Below are 27,085 nucleotides of genomic sequence, written 5' to 3'. Positions count from 1 at the left end.
AGAACAAATCCACCAGTTTCAAGCTGTGAACCTGACCTGTTCCCACTGCCTGCACCAAGAGTGCGACCGTGACAAAGCAACATTACGGACTGATGGCAGGAAGTAGGGCGATCATGATGATAATTGCTCGGGGGAAAAAAACACACACACGCACACACACACACACACACACACACAGAGGATGCTGTGAAACGCCAGGATGCGTACTGGTGGGAGGAGGCCGTCGTGTTCATTTTGTGCCCAGTAACCACATCCACCTCTGCGCCCACCTCGCTCACAAATAGGTTCAGCCGCTCCAGCTCATCCACTCCTACGGCCCAAACATCCGCTTAGCCGAAGTGCTAAATCTGTTTAACCTCTTTTGCTCTCGGGCAGCTTTTTAATGTCCTCCTTCCACCTCGCTGGTGAAATCAATCAAAAAAGAAGAAGAAAATAAAGCATGCAGGCATTAAAGCCGACCTTGAGGAGGTCATTTGTTGCACAAAACGACAAATATCCATCCACTCCTTTTCTTAATGTAACGGTCTGCTCATCGATTCAAGCCAACCTCCTCGGTAACACTTTATTTGAAGGGGTGTGCAAAATAAGACTGACATGACCCTGTCATAGACATGACATAACACCTGACATGAACACGAAGGAGTCTTTATGAATGTTGTCGTGAAGCGTCACTCAGTAAAGAATGACAGTTTTAATGCAAAGTTGACTCTTTTAATTGAGTTTTATGTAAGTTTTAATGCAACTTTGCATAAAAAAATGTAATTATAATGCTAAGTTGACACTTTAGACTTACTGTTAATGAAACTGTTAATGCAAATTTTCATTAAAAGAGCCATTATTTACTGAAAGATACTTTCATGACAACAGGTGTAAATGTTCATGAGAGGTGTTGTTTACGACGGTGCCATGTCGGTCTTATTATGCACACCCCTTCCACCTCCTCATTGCTAACTTTGGCGAACACGCCGCCATATTTGCATGCTTCAACAGAAGTCAGACCTAATCAGCAAAAAAAAAAAAAAAAAAAAAAAAAAAAAAAAAATAGAATCAAGGTGAGGTTCTTCTCCCCCTCGCCAACCGCTCCCCTCGGGCGAAGCAGAGCCACCAGCTGCATGTTTCTCACTCACCGCCCTGCCTTGCATCATGCTCTGATGATAGCCACAACAAGAGACCTAACACTGGAGAGAGACGGCGGCGTGCTGCAAGGCTCCTGGCTGAAGCAAAAACTGCAAAAGTTTGCATCAGAAGTTTTTTTTATTTTTTTTTTTTATTAAGAGTGGGTGTACCCACGCATGTTCAAATCGAAGGTTCCACAGAGATAACTGCAAATTACAAAACCGCAAGTTTGGTGATTTCCTCGAGCTAAATTTGCACTTTTCCCCTAATGGAACACACAGTCATTGATCACCGCCTTTATAGATCCGTCTGCAGTGAGTTGTGATGAATGGAAGCGGGGCCCACCACCTCCACCACCAGCAGCCGGGGCAGAGAGAGAGAGAGAGAGGCTTTCCCGAGGCCCTGTCCATTAATGCATTATGAATGAGCCCTCGCGCATCTTTTGAGAGACATGTGAGGCGCGTGTGAGACACCACAGACCAGTGTTTCCTGTCTTCCAGTAAGGATGCGCACGTGACCCGGCCAAGCAGCGAACCACGTGACGCACAAGTCCAGACCAAAAGACCTCAGTACAGACTTCAAAGGCAAGCGAAAAAAAATTTTTTTTTTGATTACATAAAAAAAGGAACCGCATATCCTGATATTTTTCAGTTCCTTTATTTCCCACACGGTTGCGTAAAATTGCTGAACAGTTCAAAAGTCGCGAAGAAATGCGCAACCCTGAGAATGAATCACGGAGACCACAGAGCGCGTTTTGAGTCCTATGTTTTTCAGAGTTATGATGAATGTCCCTGATTTTTGGCTTCCAGCTTCATATCAAAGTCCACAGATATTAGAAATAGAGGGGTGTGGGGGGAAAAAAAAACCAAAACATCCTGTGCTTTTCATCCACAGTACAGCAAAGTTACAGTGATGCTACGTTTGAAGTCTCAGCCAAGAACTCTAAAGCTGAGACCCGGCTGCACTTTGATGTTGCTTGTTGTGCAGGCACAGCCGAGAAGAGAACTCACCTAATGCTGAGATAGCTGAAACGTGCCACATGATGAGTTTAATTATAGAAAATAAAAAAAAAGAAGATATGTCAAGCTGGAGAGATAATATTGTCCTTTGAAAGCTTTCCACACTGGGTTCCACTATTTCAGTAGCCGTTACACATTTCTTTCCTAGGACCTACAGAGCTTTGCAAAATTATCTACAGCTATTTAAAAAGAAAAGAAGAAAAAATAGTTTGTCAAGTTACAACCAAACACTTCTATGTTATTCGTAAGAATTTTATTACATGAAATGGCATGAAAGTATAGCTTTTGAAAAATAGCGTCAGCACTTTCAGATGAGATAGATGATACAGCATTAATCATCTGTCTGTCTTTAAGTACCAGGACAGATTCTCTGTTATTTGACTTGGCGACTTCACCAGATAAACATGCTCTCTTTTTGTTTTTGTAGCTGATGTTGTGCTGAATGTTTAGGGATTTCATTTGTCTTTAGTGTGAAGCTTTGTGCCAATTTCAAGTCTTTTGGACCTTCTGACAGTTTTCCTTCCAGGATTTTGTTCATCTTCCAGTCACTTGTAACAGTCTTCCGTGGCCCTGCTGAAAGAGCTCATTGGACAGTATGACGCTTGCCATGTGTTACCATGGCAACGGTCCATTGATGGTGACGTACAGCGCCAGCTTTCCTCCACACAAATCATTTGGTCTCATCTGATCAAAGGGATTTCTTCCTCATATTTGTTGTGTGACCTAAATGACTTGTTGAGAACTTTAAATAGGCCATCTTATTATCTTGCTTAACTTTTTTTTAATGGCTTTCTCTTTGCCATTCTCCTACAAATCCCAGATTTCAACAGTTGCCCCATCTGCAGACTCTTCCCCATAAATTGTGGATCTCTACGGCTCCTCCGGCGTTTCTACCAATCCCTTCTCCGCTTCTCTGAATAAATACTCTTCTTTCCTGACCTGTCAGTTTTTTTGGTGTAAGCCGTGTCTTTCTGGTGCCATGCTTTCAATTTTTTATTTTTTATTTTTTTATGGTGGATTGAGCAGTCCTCGGCGAGAAGTCCAGAGCTCGGGGTGGCGTTTTAAAAAAACCCTAAAGCGGTTAAGCATTCTCCACGAACGTAACCCTGAATACTGTGGTGCGAGTTGCACTTTTCAGATTGGTATTCGTAAAAGAAACCCCCACCCCCTCTTTGTTTCTGCTTAACGCATGCTCACTTCTTTATTTTAGCTGATCACATGAATACATTTTAAGCTTGCACAAAAATAAAGCATGCCAGACAGACTAGCCAAGAATGGGAAACCGAGAGAAAGCACCGGGCTGTGACCTTCCTTCACTGTTAAAGCCTCGGTGCGTGCAAGCTCAGTTTTAAAGCAACAGACGTGGCGTACACGCAAATACATTATCACACACCTGTGCACACACACACACACACACACACACACACACACACACACACACATATATATATAAAGCTGCTCTCAGAGAGCGGGACTTACAATGGAAACTGTGAGTCATGAGCAGTCCTTTGCTATTCGGAACCTAAATTATTGTGGCAGTGAGTCACAACGGGGGCTTCCTGTGTGTTCACTTCTATGCCTAAATGTGTGAGCAGTGGAGGCAAACTCAAACCCAGCCTGTAATCTCTACTGTACATGCATGCATACATGCAACAGCCCCGCATGCACCTACAAGCGGCCCGTTCGGTGGGCGTATGCTGCAAATAGCAGCACAGAGGGCACTGTTTTAAATTTTATTTTATTTGTATTTCTTGCTTATTCGGCATCCTTACAGATTGCTCCTGTTCTCACCTTTCACATCTCAGATCACGTACTTGCCAACTCAGTGCAAGAAGCTCCGTCTCTGCAGATTGTAAACATAGTAGGGTTGACATGTCAACATGACTCTGGTTAGCAATCACACAATTTCCAGAGAGATAATGGGGGCTTTTAACATTCCTGTTGCACCAACAAGATTTTACAAATACACACACACACCACACACACACACACACACACACACACACAGATGAGCATGTACACAGAGGGCATAATGACCTGTCGCAGCACTGAGATGTGTTTGTGGTAACAGTGGCTCGATAAGCAGGACGCCTTGATGAAAATGGATGCATTGTGCTTCCTTGTCACGCTCTGCTTCGTCTCCAGCGCTATCAACACGACTTTTGGCAGCCGACTAGCAGTCATGGTAATGCGCTCGCCACAAGAACTTAAAGATAGCATTTACAGAGCAGTCGCCACCCATGCATACAGCAGTTTGTGGAGGCCAGAAAAAAAAGAAAAAAAAAAGCTGGTGCATTCTGCGGGAGGGATGGAGCTGCTTGTGGAGCTCGCGTCGCAGCTGGCCGTTTTGAGCAATCACGGAAAATTATGTGGATGCCAAAAAAACATCCGCCCCGAGACCAAAGTTTAAAATTGTCGAGGCGTCGCGATTGCCGGCTGTCAATCTGAAGTATTAAGTTAGTTAGTTAGTTAGTTAGGAGCCAAATTGATATGAAAAAAAAAAAAAAAACAAGTCTGTGGGAGGGATTATGAGACAGGAAGGTGGGAGGACTTGAAACTGAAACCGGCCCAAATGGAATCAGATGCATGTTCAGTCAACCGCTATCGGCCTACTGCTGTCTGCCTGTGAGCGCCTGACCTTTTTGGCGAGCAGAGGGATGTGGAAATTCTTCATTAAGAGGTTTAAAAAACACACATGAACACAACCATCCAGCAGCAAAGTGGCAAATGCAAACTGTAATCCGCTCTTTGTTGTGCCACAGTGGTGGATGACTGACTTTCTAATAGGCTAGAGAGAAAGAGAGAGAGGGTAAAAGCAGAACATTTTGACTTTCCTCCACTTCAGGCAGGCAAGCCAGGAGGAATGAAGCAGCTGACTGCCTCAGATGACTCATCCCCATTGATGAGCTTAACAGCCATCAATTCCTCACAGGGGAACAGGGCCCGGCATCCCACCCGCTCGCTCCCCCTCCACGCCGCACTTCTTTTTTTTTTTGTTTTTCTTTTGCCTGGGGTAGGCTTCCTCTACTCTTGCGCTGTCCCAGTAGAAGGCCTGGAGCTTAAATTAAAGCTCTGGCAGGAGGCCATGTGAGAGAGAAGCAGGCAGCAGCAGCCGTTCATCCCCCTGGAGTCTCCAGTCACATTCAGTGTAACAGAGACAGTGCTCAGACTGAGCCTGTGAGTGGTTTTGTTTTTTTTATTACTATTATTATTTTAACACACTGAAGTTGAGCTGAGGTTCCTTTACGGTTTAAAAACAGAAAATGAAAAGGGGGCTATGAAACTAAAACTACGCTTAATTTTTTATTAGTCGCTGCCTTTTCCACAGTGAAGCCAGTTTTATGCAGAGGCGGGTACGGTACACAAAAGTTTGAGCTCAAGTCAAGAGTCGCACTACTTCAGCAGCACATTTTTACTCGAGTAGAAGTAAAAAGTGGCCGTCCAAGAAATGGTTCGAGTTAAAAAGTAGTTGGTAAAAGAAAAAAAAAAAAAAAAAAACTCAAGTACTGAGTAACATCTGATTTAAGATTTTTAAAATTTCATCAGACAAACATGCAAAGTTACGAAATACTGGTATTTTAAAGACTAAAATGGGAGGGGGGGGGAATATAACTTAATGTATAAATGTATAGATGGCTTACATAATTTCAAAATAACTTCATTAAAGGAAACAATGTGGGTAGGGGATCTAAAGATTTTACCCAAATAAGGGTGACGATACTTCAAAATATCGTCATATCTCACTTTTTACACTCAACTGAGAGTAAACAGTATTGTAAAAAAAGTAATTTCTTCCCAAACATCACTCAAGTAAATGTAACCGGGTAAATGCGACTAGTTTTATATCTCACTCTGTCCAACAATAGAACTTCTGGAGAAAGGCTTTATGCTCAGTGTGAACAAAGATAATATCAGACTTTTTGGAGTAAAGCTGAGGCTTTCAAACTTGTGAACACTGGGCCAGTTGTCAAGCATGGTGGTGGCAGCATCATGGTGAGGATCTGTGTCACTGCTAGTAGTTCCGGTGTATTTATACTCAGCAGATGAAATAATGACAACTGCCTCAAAATTCCTCAACTTTTATTTATATATTTATTTCAGACAAAAAGCAAGGGCAAGAAAAAATTTAAACAAAATTTTATGCCCAATTGCCATTCAAATTTTTACACTACCTGTTTGAAAAGGAACAGGTAGAAGAGACAAGATCTTATCATTTCCTGTCCCTCTCACACTCGTCACCCTACAAACATTTAAATCTCCAAACATCAGATAAACTTAAATTATTCCCACATTGTATGACACTTAAAATCTCACATTCTCAGCCTTAAATGAACTTTTTTTTTTTACAACAATTTGGGACTCGCTCCAGCAGTCACTGAAACTGGAACTTGCTACAAGACATTTACCAAAACGATGGTCAGGGTCTACATGTGTAAAAATCTAACTCTATTATGCATTGTTTTGACTTTGAGTTCATGAGAGAAAATCTACAACAAACTCACTTTGTTCTTTTTTTTTTAGATATCATTTAAGTTCTAAGTTTTATTCCAACCTGGGAAAATGAAGAATTCAAACAAATGAATAAAAGCCCCAAATTTGTATGGCATTTATTCAATAAGTGCATGTAAACTTCTAGCATTTCCCTCAGTGACTGCCAAAAGCTCATATCCAACTGACTTGTGTCCCTTTATTCAGAATAAAGCAGCTGAAATAAAAGGGAAGAAAAAAATAGCTTCCATCATGTCTATTAGCTTTGATCAGGTTTAGCTGCTACAAAAGAAATCACCTTCTTGCACCAACAACCTCCAATTAACAGTTGCAGGATATTTACAATTCTCAACCCTCTCCAAAACGTTCGTGTAACTCGCTTCCAGAGTAAGATTTTACTGCCGTCCCAGGAAATTGCCTTTTTTGTTCGCTCTGTCATTTCCTTGGCAGTTATTACAGCTGGAGTCAAAGGGGGTCACCTCGACATATTGTTCAGCTTGTTGAAAGCCACCTGGTCTTATTCGCTGTGATGTAGCGGCGCACACTGCAGGGCGACGACGGCGCGCAGGCTTAAACTGCTTCCCCTGCAGTCGATTTTGCAGAGGAACATTTGCAACAGGCGGACAATTTGTGCCGTCGCCGTGCCATGTCTGATAAAGAGCCCCAACCTGACCTGCGCCGCAGGGGTTGTTTTTCCAGGAGAATGATGCCATTAGGTACATAATGTGCTCATCTCTGTATGGAAGCCTTTGTCGCTTTTTAAAACGGTACCTTAAAATGCCCCGGCCTTTCATTGCTCTAATTATGCTTCTGAGGAACATGATCGCTTTAATTGTCATCTGTTGCAGCAGCAGTAGCGGTGCAGCAGCAGCGGTGCAGCAGCAGCGTACCTCTTGGAGTCGTAGCTCCTGCTGTGATGTCTTTTATCGGTTATTATTGCCAAGAAGAAGTGTTGCTCTTGGGCCCTCTTGTTACTTTTCCAAAAGCGACTTAGCTTTAAAATGACACCCAGAGGTTTGACGATTTTTTTTTTTTTTCAAATTGGCATCCAATTAAAAATAAATCAGAAATTATCGTAAGTTTTTGGTGCAGAAAATCCACACTGAAGTTTGGAGGTGGACAGACAAGGGTTGTGGTTGATTTCTCAATAACCTTTTGCAAAATCACAGCAGCTTCCCTATGTATTTATGCAAAATTCAAAACAAGATGTACACGTAATCTAATTCAAACAGAAAATCAACAGTCATCCGTATTGCTGCGAATGTAGCAAATTATTCATTGCAGTTGTTGTAGCCTGTGACCTTTATTTTGAAGGGTAAAGTTGAACCAAAAGTTTTGTGATTGTTGCACAGGTACAGAAAGAAAAATATTTCAAGGTAACCAGGTTCAAACTGAAGCAGACCACATTAAATCAAGTATATACACCCAGTTTATAACTAACTTTACCTTACTTATTTTTTTGGTTGCAATGCCTGTATGTGTACGTAAACTGGTGGAATTATGGAGGGGAGAGGGGGTGCCGAGTAAAACGTCGCCCAAGGTGCCAACATGGATAGGGCCGGCCCTGTCGCCATATTCTGGCATTGGGGATTTGCTAATTGTGGATTCTATTTATACTCACAAGTGGTATTTATAGAAGAAGAGCAGCACAGCATCCATTCTTGGTGCAGCTGGAGAGAAAGGCTGGGACTTCCTCTGGCATCTCATAAAAAAAAAAAAACCTGAAAACTTTGGAAAAACAGCAGAATGACTCTAAAAAAAAACCTTTTTAAAACCTTGTTAAAATTTGATGAGCTGAGTACCACGAGTACACTGTGAAGGAGAGCTTCTTTGATTCTTTCACTCTGCCATGTCTAAGTTCCCATTAAAAATATATATTTTATTCTATATTTTCAAGAGACTAAGAGAAGTAACAGCTTGCATTGTCGAGATCGTTCCTATTCGTGTTAGGAGGCGCTCCTTTGCAGGTCACATCCCAGCAGGAAGTGGATAGAATTTGCCAAGGCTGCAATAATTGCATCACGCTTGTGTTATTTGCATCTGCACGTGCGTGTGATTCCTTTTTTTTTTTTTTTTTTTTTTTTTGGAGAGCGTGCGCACAGGAAGCATAACGAGATGTGAGGGGGAAAATAGAACGTTCATCTCAGCGGGATGGGGAACACATCTTTGCGTTGTGTTTTTCGGTCGTCGCGTGAACGCGCCCCGTCTCTTGGACAAGGCAATCGGACAGGTGATTACTTTCAGAAATCCAAAGGGGTTGCTTGTATTTGGCTGTACGCAGCAGTAAACACACAATCAGGCACACACCTGTGAGGTCAGCACGAAAACATAGCTCCAGTCAGCAGGAAAAAAAAAAAAAAAGCGACGCGCTGAGAAACCGTCTGATGAGCTGTTCCCATCCTCGGCTCCTATCTCTTGATCTGTGCTCTACTTGGGGAGGTGTGGCACTCGAGGGGCTGCTCTCTGAGGAAGAAAAACCATGAAAGATAGAGTAATAGATGATATCTCAAAGGTATGATACACACAATTGCTCCTTCTAAAACACCCATTTACAACCTCTTGTAAAAAAAAAAAAAAAAAAACATGACACGCTGGTGAACTAACTGAAAGCAGACTGTCGGTCTGGTGAAAGGTCGAAGTTAGGGTTATCTGAGCAGCCATTTTTTTTAAGGCCTGACAAGGAAGTGGAGAGAGAACCGAAAGAAGGCCACTTTTTTTTTTTAAAGCAAACAGTTGAAGCGAACAAAGGGTACAAATCCTGGTTATTGGAACAATAAACGAGGGAGTCCAATTAACTGAATGTGTTGCAGCAGTGTAAAATGGCTGGAGGTGGGGCTGAAACTCCGTGGAAACTAAAGTCAAGAAGAACGTGAGACAAGTAAATAATCAAATAAAACTTGAGTAAGCGTCAACATAGCAAGAAACACGAGACTAAATGTCAAAAAGCAACTCGAGAACACCCCCAAAATGTCAATTTAGCTCGACTGGTTTTATTTATTTTTGCGTTGTGGATTACAATGCACCACACTACAATCATAAAGGTCGAACTCCGGCTCGATTTTTCATTGCTAACCACTGTTAGAGTAAAACCTCGTTTCTTAGCCTTCATCGCCATGCCACGTCATATTGAAATTATTCTCAGACCGACAGGATGTTGAACCAAAAGAAGGGCTCAGAGGGCGTTTTGTCAACTTTATCTTCACTTCTCTGCCTCGGTCACAGACTTCGCTTCGAGTTTGCGTCTGCTGTGCAGCAGGGCCGATTGTTCTGTACAGTGGCGTTAGCTCAGCTGAGTGTACCGCTGCCATTATTGTTAGTTAATGAACAAGAAGAGCCTCCTTTTTTTTTTTTTTTTTTTTTTTTTTTTTTTTTTTTTACAAGGATTTCATTTCTACAGGTTTCGCTTTTATGTTTCACGGTTTAACATTTGCTCCATCCAATCGGGCGAAAACATAGGGTAAAAAATGTATGAAATGAGGATGGCATAAAGAAGCTGTAATTCACTTCAGAAGATTGAAGTGGCAGTAATCCGGCAATAATCATGCAGGGATCGAGTCGCGTGACTGCACCGTGATGCGTGGCTTTGTAATAGTGAAGTGAATTTTTTTTTCTTTCTAAGGAGGCATGAAATGTACCTTTTTGGCACAAAGTGTTCTTTTCCCTGGAGATTAGAGCGTGGGGGTGCCTTAAGTGTAATTTACTGCGCGTGCACGCGCGTGTTTGTGTTTATTGCTCGTGGGGTCCTGTGTGATATTCTCTGGAAGACAGAGACGGGTTGCCATGGCAGCAGCTTGAATGTTGCACGAATTGCAGTGATGTACGAGAGTGTGTTTGAACTTACGTGTGCGTTCTCGCGCGGAGGCCAGACCGGGACAGCATGTCCTCGTCTTGTCGTCTCTCGTCATGGAGGTATAGCGAAGGCGCTGAACAGACCCGTTTTCGAGTGACTGTCCGTAACGGGAACGAATGTGAAAGAAAAGCAGAGGCATTAGGCACAAGAGCCACCTGCACAGACGCCGTATTTCATCTGCGAAAGTCTTTCAGTTACAGCCTTTCTGCTTCATTCATGCTTTTTGTTTCTGCTGAAACAGCCTGGAGATGAAAATCGTTTCGTTCGTCTTGTGTGTTGCCTCTAATAAGAGGTGTGTAACACAGAATGGCGCGAATGTGTTGGCAGTGCATTACATGCTAAAAGGGTGGTATAAGATTAAATAAGTATTAGCTCTCTGGTGAAGTATAATGAAAAGACATTCAATGTAAATCTACAGCATGCATATTTAAATATTTCTAAAAATGTCTTGTGCTTTTTAAAAAAAAAATATATATATATGTTCAAACATGTTTTTAAAAGCAACAAAATAGGAAACATGTGCACCTAACTAAGGACAAAATCATTTGCTTGCCACTAATTTTCTGTTTGAAAAGGAGTAAGAAGAAGTGAACACTTAGAGACACTTAAATCCTACCTCAATTTAATAAAATATATGACTTACCGACTCAATAATCATCAAAAGAATTGTAATTCAAACCATGTTGTAATATTCATGTGCATGTTCAATATACTGTGCTATAAGTGTCAAATGAAATGGCTACAAACTCACTTATAACAAGATGAGAAAGTCCACGGGTAATAATAATAATAATAATAGTAATAGCAGTAATGACCATTGTAAGCACATCCGTGTGTTAGAATGGTCTAGTCAAAGTTTAAGTCTAAACCCAACTAAAAAGCTGAAGCAAAACCTGAAAAATTAACGTTCGCAGAGGCTTGCCGTTTAATCCGACTGAGATTGGCACATTCAGTGAGAAAACTGGGCAAAAAGCGTGTAGAAAGGCAGACGATGTTTAAAGAAGAATGAACGCTTCTACTTTTGGAGCTCCGTTCGTCAGCGAGCACCGACATAATTTGTCTGTGTCGAGTTATTAACTTAAATGTGCCCAGTAACAACCAGAGCATAAAAGATCAAAGTAACATTCCTCAATAACCCTGCATTACCGGAGCGCTCTGATTTGCGTCTCTACTTTAGCCACATCTTTGCACTCAGATTGCTTCACCAGTCCTAAAGTTTGTTCAGTTTTTTTTTTTTTTTTTTTTTTTTTTTTTGTTATTTTGTGCTTTTCCCCAGAAAAGACGTTCTGTACTCATTCAGTTGTCACAGTTATAACATCTGTGGAACATGTTTTTATAACTTCAGCATAAACCACAAGAACTTCATCTAAGAGCCTCTCATGGTCTGACCTTAGAGTGAACATGCTGGTATGTCCATTCTTTAAAAGTCTGGCAACTATCGCAAACATTTTCCACATTTAAAAAAAATAATCTCTTTCTGTGGAAGTGATGGACTGCTTGGAAATGACCTTCAATCCCCAAATTGATGAGCAGATAGATCTATTTATCTGCTGTAATTCTTGCAATTATCCACAACGCCACAAACTATTTGCCACACATTTGGTTTGGAGCCTCTGGGGCTCTCTGTGGCCTGAGACTGTATACTTATCCAGCTGTTAAAAATCTAGTTTTTGCTTTATTAACTGCTTCTTAATGTCACTGCTTTATTCTACCCCGCAAAAGGGATTACATCTCTTGTAAAGGCATGAAAAAAGAAAAAAAAAAAAATTCAGCTCATAGTGTGAATAATCCTAACTTTATTTTGACTTGATTTATTCCATTATGAAAACCCACCAGCCCACTCTTTCCCAGTACGACAGAGGTTATTCTTTCCTAGAATGTTTTACAAGCTTGGGAGGAGAAACAGATCAACAGTATCACAGATTCTTCATGATGCTCAATGGGTTTGAGGTGTCATTTCACATATTCACATACAAAATAACAGATTTTTGTGGTGGCAATTTAGAAGTGTTTGTAAAGAATTTTTAAATTTCCTCTGTAATATAAAAGAATGTATGAGGCTAAATGTGGTTTTTATTGATTGCCGTATCAATTGGGAACTACGACTTGACATCCAATAAGGCCGAGGCAGCAGTCAGTGACAAAATCTATGTTTTTGACCCATTTTGAGAAAATGTTCGGTAAAATCAGAAAAAAGAAAAAAATGTGGAGATTTGTTGATTTTGTGTGAATTTTGAATATTTGTGGAAGAACTGGAGCAACGTATTGATGTTGTGTAGAGGGCCACATAAAGATCTACAGGGGGCCTTGAGTTTGACACAAGCACTCTAGGGAGTTCTGGGTCTTCCTCTGGGTCTCTGGGTTGTTTGTCTTGTATGTTTCTGCGTTGAAGCAGGGAGTTTTCTTCAGATAAATTCATTTATGCTGATTGTTAGAGGTTTTAAAAAAAGTGGCATTGTAATATTGTTAAAAACAAACAAACAAAAAAAACATGGAATTGCATTTCAATTCAATTTATATCAATTTAGAAACACTTTGTTAATCCAATAAGGAAACTGTGAATGTTATTGTTATTTACTATGTCAAAAAAATGTGTTGTATTTAGCTTAAGTTTTGTTCACTCATGCTTTTTTTTATCAATGGCCCAATTTAACCGAACACAGAATTCATTGTCTGCACTCCCAACACCTCTGCTAAAACCGAATCCCTTAATGTGTATTTGTACTTTTCCACCACATATTTGCAGATTGAGCATCTATGTGGTGACAAAATAATCCAAAAAGATTACTTCCAGGCCGAAAAGGTTTGCAGAAACATCAGCATAAACTGGAAACACTGCCATAAAAGCTGGGGAGAACATGTGGTTAACATCAGGCCACTCTTCCTCTCACAGCATAGCGCTGCATTTCTTTGGTAGACCAGAGAATGAAGTCCTTTTTTTTTTTTTTCTTAATCAAAAGTGTGCTGCCAGATCTAAGATTGATGAAATGTAGATACATTCTGTTTGAAATCACACTTTTTGCCAAATCCAAACCCAGAAGTTTTACTGCTGTTTGAATCAGGGGCTAAATCAATTTACACAAACACATTAAAAGTCAGAAAAATCCATTTCTAATTTGAAAAATTCTGGGGGAAAAAGGACATGGAAATATGCTAAAAACAAAAAAAAAAAAAACTTCAGCTGCAGATATGCATTAGGTGGGAAATCTTTGCCACACATATGTTAAAGGCAGTGACTGCATTTTTAAATGCTTAAATTATTTATTGAACCGTGACTGAAGTTTGGTGTCTAAAGCAGCATTTAAGATACATGGTTAAAAGCTGTGACTGTAGGATATTACATTGTAACCATTAAAGATTCTGTAATTACCGTATTTTCCGCACTATAAGACGCACCTAAAAACCTTCAATTTCCTCAAAAGCCGACAGTGCGCCTTATAATCCGGTGCGCCTTATATATGGACCAATATTGAGCCACAACAGGTCCAGCAACGGACCTTACCACAGGGGCCGCGTTTCATTGGCTAATGCCCATTTTAGGTCACAGTGCAGCTACCACGTGCGTGACCGTCTCACAAACACAAGCTACAGTAGTAAACATATGCTAATGTACATTGTGGACCATCAAAACCATGAATGCCGACTTACCCAGCCTTGCAAGAACAATAGGCATCAGTGATCTTGTCCACAGCTATATTTATGCTGAGGGTGTGAGGATCTGCTGTTTTCCTCATCTATCGGTAGCTTTTAGCTGTGACGCGCACAATGTTGGAGGCATCCAGTGGCTCAAACACCTTGATGTCGTCCAAAAAAGATGACATGAACTTGTTGGTTCCCCTGTCCATTGTCGTGGCTGATATGTTGTGAAAATCCGGCAGAAATGCTACGCTAATTAACTCAGATCGAAATGAAAGACGTCATGTTTACACAGACATGCAGTAGGCTGCTTACGTAGTTGGTCCACTACAGTAAGCAGCCGCCAACTTCTTTTTCCCCCGTAGAAGAAGTAGTGCGCGGTGCATGCTGGGATAGTTGTCAGAACACTGGTTTGTTAATAAAGTTTGATAATACATTTAAAGGGGGGGAGGGGCAGGGGAAGAGAGACAGAGACTGCAGCGGCAGCGTGTCGGTTGGTCTGTGTTACCCAGAAAGCAGTTGGGCATAATATCGCAACACCAACACCGTGAGTGAAACAACGGCTGGGCCAGCCTACTATATAAAGTACTCGGGGACCATTTCTTTATTAATGTGGATGTGTAATAATAGAGTATGAAGCGTCTATGCGCCTTATAATGCGGTGCGCCTAATGTATGAAGAAAGTCCTAAAATAGGCCATTCATTGAAGGTGCGCCTTATAATCCGGTGCGCCTTATAGTGCGGAAAATACGGTACAGTTGCAGAGATTGTAATGCTACAAAGTAGCTGCAGCGCTTTAGTGACTACTGTTGATCTTTTCTTGTACTTTTAAGATCCCTCAGCTTGCTAGTGACGTGTTTAAAAGTTCAACACCCAGTCCCACTATCGGATCTGATCCTTACAGACTCATCTCGCGAAGGAAACAAAGAAAAAGACAATCCAACGCAGCTTTTCTTTGCTGTAGGCCGTCTGCAGAGCGGCTAATGTTGTGTGATTTCACTTCAATAGCCATAATACACGACTATTATTAACCTCTCTGCTTCTGAGCGAGTGAGTCACCCTGTCCGGTGACGGGGCTGCCACAATCCCTCACTCAGCTGTCTGACTTCACCGAGCGAGCGATCCAAACCAGTGACGCCAATGCCGTCTCCAACTCGAGCCAAGATCCTTCCTCTCCAAGCTGAAGCCTTCATGACCTCACACACAAACAAGCCGCTAACACTTCCTGCAAGCCTCCGGGAGGAGTATGGAAATGTGTAGCCGCTGTGAGCTGCTTCGCGGGCGCATGCACATCCTGAATTTATCACAACAGGACATATTTATTTCACTTTGTCTGATGAGGGCAGCAGATTTACTGTTTTGAATGAGGTTGGCGGGTTAAGCGAAGGTCAGTGGAAGTGGCATTGTTTGTTTAACCCACTCAAGGGTCCCCTTGGGTTTTACTGTTGCTGCTGACAGGATATGTTTTACAGCCGCGAGTCTTTTGGGGTATGTCTTCACCGGGTTTGAAGGATTATACATTCCTTTGGCAAATGTCTTTGCGAAATATCTTAAAATGTTTTGCCCGTTCCTCAGCAAAAGAAGGGCAGGTTCCTCAGTCCAGTTAGGCAGGTTGTTTTCAGGAAACTGTTGTGGATTTTCAGCTTGTTTTACATCAGAAGTTCAACTGGACCTTTACCCATGAATATCCTTGGATCTGGACTCATCTGCTGTAGTTTCTGACTGAACATTTAGCTTCGCTGTCTTGCTTGAATGTGAACTTCCATCTCGGTCTCAAGTCTTTGGCGGCCTTTAAAATGTTTGTCCTCTATTTGGCACCGTCTATCTTGTCATCAGTTCTAACCAGCTTCTCTGTTCCTACATAAAATAACACAAGCACAGCATGATGGTCCCACTACCATGTTTACGTGAAGATTTAGTTGAGCCTGGTTTTATTTGTCAATAACTTTATTTTATTTTATTTGTTGTTTGCTCTCTCACTTTCTCTTACACCAACCTCTAAGTCTTTTATAGAACAGCTAAATGCATATGACCTTAAACTATAGAGCCATGAACACAATTATACTTTTAAAATTGATGCAACTTCTAAAGGCAATGAGTTAGACTGGACTTTATTTAGGGGTAGCAGAGAAAATGTGGTAAATACATTTTTGAAACAATGTGTCCTTTTCCTTTCCCTTAACAATTATCCATCACTTTGTGTGTGTTTTTTTTCACATAAAACAAACGAAAATAATAATAAAAAAAAAAAACTTTGTTTGTGGGTATAACATGACACAACACGAAAAGGTCAAAGTAGCAGCAGGAACACTTTTACGAGGTCCGGAAGCCTCTTTTGCGCAGTCTTATCTGAGATGAGCTGGAATGAGCATCTAAGTGTTTTTCCTTTGGTGTTTCATAAAATGCGGGATGTTTTATCGCTCCTCACCTGAACAACCGTTAACAGACTAAATGTGTCGCATTACAAAGAGTCATGGAATGTGTTCGGTGATTAGCGAGAACGCTTTCATTAGCGGCGCATTGAGTAAGCCTCGCAGCTGCGAGCAACCCAACTTTTCTCTTACAGCAACTGTTGAGCAACAAGTATATCGACACTTCTTTGGGAATTCTGAAGCGAACAAATGCCAAAAACCTCTGATGTTTTTCGACGTGATCGCTCGTGCGGTCGTTGAATGCTGTGCGCTTTGTTTGCCTTGTTCCAGGGTTTGGTCTAAAGCCGTTCACTTCAACAAAGATGTTTGGTTTCATCATTGTTCCGCAGCTTTCTCTTTTATCCCCTCCTGCAAACATTGCTCTCATTGTTCCTCATTTTCCACAAAAGTCTTTCTTTATTATTCTCTGGTTTCGTCTTTACCTCTTTTTTTCTTCTATCTTTTGCCCAACTGCCTTTTCACACACTGTATCCTCTCACTGAATGTTTTTCCCATCCGCCTCTACATCCTGATTTCTCTCGTACGACTTACTTTTTCTCGTTGGAAGTTACCTAAAGGGATTGGCTGTGACAGCACTAAATGATTCTGGCTGATATCAGGGAGGGCGGGAAAGCTGCGTTGCTATGTAACAGCGGGGGGAAATTGGCCACTGGCTGAATGTAAAATTGGAGTCAACTGACTCTCATCTGAGTTTTTTTTGTTGTTGTTGTTGATTGCAAACGGCAAGATGAAGCTGTACTTGGAAACAAAACAGATATTGACCTCTGGGCAGTTTTCCTACAATTTCTGAGTAACACGGACGAGGGAATCGTGGAGACTACCCGTCCAAGTTGACCTTTCTTTGAAGAGGAATCCTGTTCCAGTGGCACACAGAGTTTAACAGGCAGTGTTTTGGTGTGTCTAGAGATTTGATGAGCCTCGATGGATATTCTGTAGTGCTGGTCTTTGTCACAACCAGAGAATCACAGAATGAGCACAAGAGGGAACCTTTAGGGATTATTATTTTCAAATCGCACACAGCTGCCGTTTAGGCTTAGCAGAATCCTTATTTTGGGTCGTAGCCATGGCCAAATGCAGATGTTCAGCGGCATCGGACAGACACGCACCGTGCTAAATGAGGATCCAGCTCATTCCGTGCTAGACTGTAAAATTTCCACGGCTGAGAACCGCGTTCCCATCCATTCTCCTTCTCTGCAGAATTTGTGAAGTGAGAGTGAAGCTACTGTAAAAGTAAAGAGAGTTGTTCCAGCATTGTAACAAAGAACAAAGTGGGTGGCTCACTGACATTGTATCTCAGAACATGCATGCACATACACTTGAAGAGCTTGTGGGTGCAGCCACATTCAGCAACTGTGAGCCACTGTTTTGAGATGAGAGGCTTCTATGTAAAAAAAAAAAAAGAGAGAGAGAAAAATTATGCATTTCCATGCTGCGGGGGTTTATCTGGGCAGAGAGAGAGAGAGAGATGAAGGCAGAGACCAGTGCATGAGTGCAAGCAGACGAATACGGGTTAAATCAAACACTTCTGTCAGTGTCTCAGGGTCCAGCTGCAGTCATTCCTCTGGCCGCCCTGGATTCCTACGCAGAATTGCACAACCCTTCTGTCATACCTTGTGGTAATCTAGGATGAACAAGCCGGGGAATCATAAACCTCCAATATTCTGTTCTTTGCCAGATGTTTAATGCTGTCTTAGGAAAAATTATGTTTGTGAGTGATCTTTCAGTCCACAGCATGGCTGCATTACAGATCAAGGATTTTTATTTTGAGGGTAAACAAAGGGTCAGCATCATGTTTGGGGAAACATCCATCCATCTGTAAGCACCAGACAGGCACCAGATGGATTTTGCCGTCTGTTGTAGTTTCTCAAACTAAAACAAAAAGAAAAAAAACAAAAACACTTAAAATAGATATAGTCTGTACGCAATTAATTAGTTCTATGTAAATACATAAAAAATATCATATTTATTGAATTATTTACCCCTGTTCATTGTCTGCTGAAATGTCATTGATAAAGCAGCCAACAAAATATGTATCCATTTTTTAAAAAATAATCCTATATTTAAAATACAGTTAAAAATTATATTTCCATGTGTTTTAATGTTTTGCTCTGTGGGATACTTTTGACATGTAAGAATACTTATCCAGGTGGATTATAGGAATCATTTGGATCATGAGAAACTGACATCCAATTTCACTTCACAATATATTTTTTTTCTTCTATGAATTACATACAACCGGATAAATATTCTTTATTTTTCTCTGGTAAAAGTACAAAGCCATGGTGTGTGTGGTGCTGTTCTGAGGAAGGGGAGGTTTCCCTCCCCACTTCTGCTTGAGTGACATTTCAGGGGAAACACATTTGTAACGCAGCATGTACAGTAGCTATACTCTGTTCCACCAACACTGCATTTAGATTCCTGGGGGTGTAGCCACGGTACACGGCTCCCACATGACCTCACTGCAGGCTGAAAGCCAATAGGATTTCAGTGTGAGCGTGACGTTGGAGGCGGGTTAGCTAGCTTGTGTATATGTGAGTGTACGCGCGCGTGCACTCACATATACACAAACTTCCCCCCCCCCTCCTTCGCGCTGGGCAGGAACGCAGCTCTCTCTCTCTTTCTCTGTGTGTACAGGCGCAGTGTGTGCAGCTTCGCTCTGCACTGAATGAACTAGATTCCCGGCCACGTAAGAAGCACAGCAGTACCACGGGAGAGAGGATGTCCTGCTGAATCAAGGGATTGGCCTGGGAAAGTCGGCCGTCCCTTCCTTCCTTCCACAAGCTTTGCAGCGGCATTCACAGGCGACAGGCGGCACATTTCTTCTACTGGATAAGTTCAAGCGGAGGCTAGAGAGCGCCGAACCGAGCAACACAAAGAGCTTCAGCAGTCTCTCCGGATGGGGCTCTCTCCTTATGACAATCACCGTGCATGGATGTGATCCCGGGGAACAAGGCCGTGCACTGACCTGGTACTCGTTAGCCCATCAAGCTAACTAGTTAGCTCTGCACCTGCTAGCAAAACCCTGACGAATTTCAGCAGCTATTATTAGCTCAGAAACTTGCTTAATTTGTTTGGCTTGTGCATTCCTTAAATGCGACTGCAAGCCGCGTAAAAATATATTGTTTCCGTTTTACGAAACGTCTCAGCATTTCACCGGCGAGATAAGCTAGCGGACCGTTGACTTAGCAGCCTTCATTCATTTTTAAAAGCTAACTTTTGGTAGCCTTTGTTGCAGCTTTTTGTCTTGCATCCACGTTAATGAAACTGCACCTCGTTGTTGACGGCTTTCAGAGAGCTTTGGCCTTACAGTCAGGTATTTAACACGGACTTCATTCCATGAATGTATAACAAAGGGGAGCAGATGAGCTGTGGACAAATTAAACCCTTTTTGAGTATAGTTTCTCGCCTGTTGACACAAAACCAAAGCACGGTACTTTAAATTCACATTATTTTTGGATTTTTTTTTTTTATTATCCATACATATATACGTGACATATTTTAAAGTATCGTGCGAGCTAGAGGTGCCCTAGCCGAGGAAGAGGAGAACAAGGAGAAAACTTAATAATTTTTTTGTGTGCGTGTGTGGAGATTTCGCACTTATTCCTCATGAACATACAGAGGTCAAATCCAATCAGCATTTCACGTTATGGGAGATCGCGACACAAATCGCACGATTTTGATGAATTGTCTTGCCTAAGGACTACAGAGTCGAACCAGAGTTTCAGCCCGAACCTCGGTTCCCCCAGCCCGCCGGAGACCCCGGACTCCTCGCACTGCATCTCCCGCATCGGGGACTACCTTTTGTTGGAGCCGCTGGAGGGAGACCACGTTTTCAGAGCCGCCCACCTGCACAGCGGCGACGAGCTCATATGTAAGGTGAGCAGCACAGATCTTCACGTACACCCACCCTCCCCACCCTTCCCAAAAAAAAAAAAAAAAAATCGACCTACATTTTTTTTTCTACGCACTTCATTCAAAAAGTCGTCTGTTAAACATTGCAATTGCTTCCGGTGCTGAGATTATCGAGCACCAAAAAAAAAGCTGATTTGTCGGGGGGTTTATTGTTGCAGGATGCATGTTGCATCAAATCCTGCCACCTCAACTTTTTTTTTTTTTTTTTTTAAATTATTGCTTGCGTTGTAAATAGAGAGCTGGCAGCCCAGCCTGGTGGAAAAAGTGAATGGAGTGAGCTGTGTGGTTTGGATTGCATGATGTAACGTTGACAAAGGAGTGAGTAACCACGTACACACACATACACACACACACACACTCCTGTTAGTGCCATTCTGGCTTACCCGTGGCTTCTCCCTTTCACAGCACAATGCTGTAATCAGTATACCTCCGAATGGATGTTTGGCATGCGAGTGTTGCCATGTGCTGCACAAAATTCTCAGGGGAACTGAATGTTTAATGAGCTGATGAGTTTGGAGGAATATACCGCCCTTGAAGGCAGAGATGCACCAATCAATCGACACACAAAAAATGGAGCCGGACAAGTTTTCCTGATCTCTGCATCTCTTTTTGCAGGTTTAATGAACTTTTTGTTCCCTGACCACTGTTTCCTCCATCCGGTGACCCCCCTCTCTCCTTCTCCCCCCTGAGTGACTAAAATTACACAGTTCCTCAGCTCATTTACGGCACATATCGACTGTTGCATATTACTGATTACATATTACAGCAGCTCTTGTCCCTGTGCAGCATTTATCTCCTGAGCCGTCCTCGTCTGGGATGATTAATAGAAACAATGGCGACGTCCACCCTTGGACCCATAAAGCATGACGCATACAGCAACCTGCCCCTTCTGACTTGTGATAATGTTTTCTCTGCCATGAGAAATGAGTGACCTTTGGCACTGGTTATGAGGTAACAGCTGTTTGTCCTGCTCTGCTTGGTGCCGACATCGATACGGCAGCAATCAATCCCCCCCGCCCCCCCTCACTTCCAGGATTGATTGGGTTTTTGTTTTATTTTGATTTTTTTTTTTGTCGAACTCGAAGGCCGGGTACCGTCGTAAGACCCGCGGGGTGCGTTTTGTATTGAGTTGCGAGCAGAGCAGCCTTCTCACCTGAACTGGTTGTGCTGAAAGTCAATTGGGGGTTGCTATGGAAACAAACAAGACACTGCAACCTCAGGCTGCAGGATAATACTGTGCACTATTGTGATGCTTTGTTCAGCCCTTACTTTTAGCAAAAAGAAAACGAAGCAAGTTAGATCCTCCACCCCCCCTTTTTGCTGTTTTTTTTTAAGTTAGAACGAATCTCTTCTGACAAAAACAAACTTTCCTGTCGCGTTTGCAGGTTTTCGACATCGGCCGGTACCAGGAGTCGCTGGCGGCCTACTTCGCCCTGGGCCAGCATGAGCACATCAACCAGATCCTGGAGATTTTGCTCGGCGAGACGCGAGCCTACGTTTTCTTCGACAGGAGCCACGGCGACATGCACTCCTTCGTCCGCACCTGCAAGAAGCTGCGGGAAGACGAGGCCGCCCGGCTCTTCTATCAGATAGCCTCGGCCGTGGCACATTGCCATGACAACGGACTGGTCCTCCGTGACCTCAAGCTGAGGAAGTTCGTCTTCAAGAACGAGGACAGGTAAGCCTCGGCAGACCTCGGCCATGTAAGCGCCGCGACTTCTCTCTCTCTCTCTCTCGCTCTCTGTCTGCTTCACATGCTGAGAATACAGTGTTATGTCACATCTTGGCTCAACCAGCGGTCGGTGAAAGCTGAGTCAGAACAAGAGTGGCATGGTTCTCCTGAACACATCTGCCCCAGTTCTTTCTGTGTGTGTGGTTTTTATTGGTGGAAATGTCTCACGCACTGTGTATAAATAGATGAAATGCATGCAAGCGAGTGAGTGAGCGGGCAATCATTAGCCAAACTGGAAGGCCAGCACCAGCGCTGGATGGAACAGCACGGTCCGATAAGCTGCCGGGACGAGCATTTTGGATGGCAGATCAATCGAACGAGTCTCCAGACTACTGTAGGATAAGCTGAACCTGACACTCACACTTGGAGTACAGAGCCTGACACCTGCTGGCAGCAGTCACTAACTGCAAAACGTGGCATCTGTTGCAACTGCAACCCCAGAGCAAGACTTACTTTAATCTTTTCATGTTTTTTCTAATAAATGGAAGTACAAATGACAACTCCCAAGTTGATGCTTCTCACTTCCTCGGCTTTTAGGTTATTGCTTTTTGGCAGCTCTGCTTGTTGCCGTCTGAGTGTGGGGTGTCATTTATTTGGCACGTACTGTGGAAACTAGAAGTTGAGCTGCTTCACATACTTAGTGCAGGTCCAGTGACCTCCGGTGGTCCAGGACGGAGGCATGCATCCCATTTAAAGAGGTTGGTGGCAAGTGGTTTTTACAAGCCATCTCTCTGAGATAGATGTGTGTATGTGTATGTATATATATATATATATATATATATATATATATATATATATATATATATATATATATATATATATATATATAAATATATATGCGCTCCACACAGTAAACACAAGTAGCTATGACACGCTATCAAACCTTACTGAGCAATAAATTGTCCCTGAAGTTATTGCAATAAACGATGATATTGTTGTTTTGAAACCATTTGAGTAGTATAATGGTAACGGCACAATAATGCAAGAATGCATTTTCAATGATGAACATTTGAAATCAGTACTCACACACATTTCAAAGAAATAAAGGGGCTAGTTGAGACCAAAGCACCCGACTGCTTTGGTAGGTAGAGAGAAAAGCAAAAACGATCAATCTTGCAAATGGAAAATATTAAGTTTGTTTTAATTTGTGATGCAATTAATTGATTTATTGCGACGGGCCTAAACACAAGTTGTAAGATGATGTAAGTTTGAGTAGAGCCTGCCACCATGAGACTTAATTTCCACACAAACCCTGACTAAGAATGTTGCCCACAAAAACAGTTTTTGTCGGAGGCAAATGAGACACGCCGCAGCTTCAGTTCAGCCGAACGGCGTGCCGTCTGAAACCACAGGTTGGGTGAGGGGCAGCGCTGCCTCGCTCCGGGCTCCACGTGTGATTAAGCTCGAATATGTTCCAATGAATAATGTGGTTTTAATCTCTCTTATTGTGCATTTAAGCCTTTTGAAAGCGCGGTAATAATTATTCCTGTTCCCAAAATGAGCAAGGAGCAATTCAATTAAGCATGCTTCTAAATATCACCGAGGAGGAATGGGTGTCTGGCTCAGGGAAACAGAGCAAATATCCGTATTTGAAAGCTGTGCTGTGTAGCATAATAATGGGATTATTAATATTATTATGCTCTGGTTAAATGTTTTTGCAGACTTTTATTTATTTTTTTTATCCCTTACTTGGTTTCCACTTTTTTAACTTTTATTTTTAATTCAGTTGGTGTGATGTAAAACTAATTGATACTTTTTTGTGTGAAAGTGTCTTAGCTTATTTTCTAGCCTTCTAGCTGCTGATCCCTTATAAGTCGAAGACTCATTGTGTGTGTTTCTTGCCTCTTCCTTTGGTTCTAGAAACCTTGTTAAACTGGAGAGCCTCGAGGACTCTTATATCCTTGCTGGTCTTGACGATTCGCTGTCAGACAAACATGGCTGCCCGGCCTATGTCAGCCCGGAGATCCTCAACGCCAACGGCAGCTACTCGGGCAAGGCGGCCGACGTCTGGAGCCTGGGCGTCATGCTCTACACCATCCTCGTGGGGCGCTACCCTTTCCACGACGTCGAGCCGGGCTCGCTGTTCAGCAAAATCCGCCGGGGCCACTTCAACATCCCCGAGACGCTGACGCCGAAGGCCAAGTGCCTGATCCGCTCCATACTGCGCCGGGAGCCGGCGGAGCGCCTCACCTCCCGAGAGATCCTGGAGCACCCGTGGTTCGCCTCCTCCGGAGTGCTGGGGGGGTTCCTGGCGCACGGCAGAGGGGAGAGGGAGCAGGAGCAAATGGTGCCTGAGGTGAACATGGAGGAGGAGCTGGAGCTCTTTAGCTGAACCGCCACCACTGACGGAGAAGCACAAAACGGAGAACGCCGCCACGGGGTCGGCTTGCCACGGTATCGGCAGAGCTCCGCCTCCCTGCCCTCCCTCCCAAAAAAAAGAAAACCCACAAAAAAAAAAAAAGAACAGTAGTGTAGAGATAAATAGATGAATTTGTCACTCATAATAAAGGTGTTTCCATCGTGTTTTCCTTTTCCACCACTTCATGGAAAACCTTGAGCCTGGCATGACAAATGGCATCTATACACCACCTGGCGACGCGCTCTCCCCGGTTGGGGATGTTGCTGCCAGACATGCAAGTTGCAAACAATGTAGCAATTTTATTTTATTTTTTTTGTTTGTTTGTTTTGTTTTTCTTACGTGTTTTGGTTTAATGTGGTGCTCATACGAAATTGATGCATTCACCAATTTTTTATTTTTTTTTGACACTATTATGTGCATGAAGGGACATATGAAGACAGTAAACCAAGGACAACCATACTAAACAAACTGCAGCACCACATTTTTTTTTTCCTTACAAATTTAGCTGTTTTTTTTTTTTGTTTTTTTTTTTTGGCTGCGGCCAGCAACGGAGCAGCGCCGCAGACCCAAAGTTAGAAAGGGCAACCCCACGTTCTGTTGCTAAGCTGATACAACTGACTTGGGACTACTGGGAATCAGAGCATCTTTGTCTCTTTGTCATCATTACATAAAAAAAATGTCTGACCTCAGTTTTTTTTTTTTGTCTTTGTATCTCAATGCTGACAATTCTGACAGTCACTAAACTCCTTGGTGGCCTTTTTTTCTTTCAGTCACGTCTCTTAAGCTCCTACCATGCTTTCATTTTCTGTACACCGTCATTTATTGCTTTTTTTTTTGTGTCTCTTAAGCTATTCTAATCTGCTCCCTGCTGCTTTAATATCTTTCCTTAAACCCTTTTTCATCCATTTTCTGTGTGATCATCCCAACATGGCATAAAGCACTTGGTGCGTTAGGTTAACGGACACTTCCACCTTCTTGAAATTAGCTTCCTTTCTTTTTTTTTTAATTTAAATTTCAGTTTTAGAAGCGATGACGTTTATTTAAATAGTAACAGCTATAAAAATATATATAAATGAATATAAATATATATTTAAAAACTACATAGCAGGGTATTTCTTTACCAAGAGATTCTTTTTGTTTTTTTTTCTTTTTTTGGTTCCATGTATGACGTAGGCAATATTTTGACACAGGACAGGTGTGAAGAGAAAACGCGTCTGTCTGAAGGTTTAGAAGAAAAAAAAAATCAAAACACCATCTATGCCAGTATTCCTGTGCCCCCAACAGGCCATACCACCCAGTCTCTCCCTCATTTCTTTTGGAGAAATTAAAAAAAAAAAGGAAAAAAAAACCTAGATATGGGATATTCAGTAGTGGTATTGGTATTCCATAATCACTCCATGACCTCATGTTAGTTTTTTCCTACTGCCTGTGTAGGTTCTGTGAAAGGATCATGCTCAGATTGGGTAGCAGTGGACATGTTTCGTCGTATCTCAATGTTACTTGAATTTGTGTTTTTTAACCTAGTCAGTGGCATGTGCTCCATGAATGCTATAGCCTGCCTAGCGAGGGGTTACGGGTGGGTTGGGGTTTGGAGGATGCTTTTTTTGTTTGTTTGTTTGTTTTCCTTTCTTTTCAAGAACAGCTATTTCTAACAAGAAAAAGAAAAATCTCAATTGAGTCGCTTTTCAGTTTAAAATACAGCTATAACTTTCATTGTTTCTGTAGACTGAGCTACCTTTTTATTTAAGTTGGTGCTGATTTGGTGCTAATGTTTAGTTTTTTTCCTTTTCTTGTTTTTTCTCCTGTTTTGTTCCTTGGCGGGTGGGGTTGTGCATGGTGGGATATCTGCCTCAGATGTTCAGATTGTATTGTAACAGATTCTGGTGTTTTGTCCAAATTTATTCAGTAAATAAATTGTGAAATGATATTTGACTATTGTTCTTTTTGTGGAACACAGAAACGATTTTTAATCTGGAAGGCTGCTTGCGAGCAAAAACAAAAACGTTTTCAACAGTTTCTGAAATATGTCTGTTTTAAGATGTGGACTTTATAGAGCTATTTGACAGATTTATCTCTAACAGCAGACTTGCTTCAAAGCATGTCTCCTAAAAATATTACATTTTTTTTCCTTACTTTTTTGTGGGACTTTATCAAATTTAAATTTAACATCCCCAAAACAAGCTTCAATGTGCCTCTAAGGCAATAGTTCACATAAATATTGCCTTAGCGGAACATAAGGCAATATTTTTGTCTTCAGTTCTTGTCATCTTGCAGACCACAACAGAACCCAAATGCTTTAGTCTTCCAAAAGTTTCTCATCTGCCATAATGTTTACAAATGGTGTGTTCGGTTTGTTTTATCGTGGTTAGATTTGTTACACCAGAGCTGTGCATGTCTTAGCAAAGCAGAAAACCAGTGGGATTAATTTTGTGGTGCTAGTTGTTAGCTGCACTAGCTAGCTATCCAACGATGACGGTGGTTTTCTCGCTTCTGGGTTCACCACTAAAGGGACATTCTAACAAATCAAATTTTTACACTACA

General features: G+C 42.1%; 1 protein-coding gene across 2 annotated transcripts; it reads left to right on the top strand.

Moving 5' to 3' along the window:
• Nucleotides 1-8,589: 8,589 nt before the first annotated feature.
• Nucleotides 8,590-26,471, top strand: trib2 (tribbles pseudokinase 2). 2 transcript variants are annotated; one of them, XM_015005930.2, is made up of 4 exons: nt 8,590-9,135; nt 19,176-20,417; nt 21,839-22,131; nt 24,046-26,471. In XM_015005930.2, the coding sequence occupies exons 2-4, from the start codon at nt 20,148-20,150 to the stop codon at nt 24,515-24,517; spliced, it is 1,035 nt and encodes a 344-aa protein (XP_014861416.2). In that variant the 5' UTR covers nt 8,590-9,135; nt 19,176-20,147; the 3' UTR covers nt 24,518-26,471. The 2 variants fall into 2 exon arrangements, with proteins under 2 accessions (XP_014861416.2, XP_014861415.2); XM_015005929.2 differs by lacking the exon at nt 8,590-9,135 and having other exon boundaries at nt 19,100-20,417.
• The last annotated feature ends 614 nt before the right edge of the window (nt 26,472-27,085 follow it).

The sequence above is a fragment of the Poecilia mexicana genome, unplaced genomic scaffold (genome assembly GCF_051168715.1).
Source record: "Poecilia mexicana isolate PSO_F unplaced genomic scaffold, ASM5116871v1 scaffold_21, whole genome shotgun sequence".
In the NCBI taxonomy this organism is placed as follows: Eukaryota; Metazoa; Chordata; class Actinopteri; order Cyprinodontiformes; family Poeciliidae; genus Poecilia; species Poecilia mexicana.
Note: the sequence above shows the minus strand (reverse complement) of the source record. Positions and strands in the feature narration are given on the sequence as shown.

What these genes read in the sequence shown, in the direction of transcription:
- trib2 (XM_015005930.2), top strand. Translation starts at nt 20,148, where the DNA reads ATGAACATACAGAGGTCAAATCCAATCAGCATTTCACGTTATGGGAGA. An exon ending in GCGACGAGCTCATATGTAAG is followed by an intron (nt 20,418 to 21,838) that starts GTGAGCAGCACA and finishes TCGCGTTTGCAG; the next exon opens with GTTTTCGACATCGGCCGGTA. An exon ending in GTCTTCAAGAACGAGGACAG is followed by an intron (nt 22,132 to 24,045) that starts GTAAGCCTCGGC and finishes CTTTGGTTCTAG; the next exon opens with AAACCTTGTTAAACTGGAGA.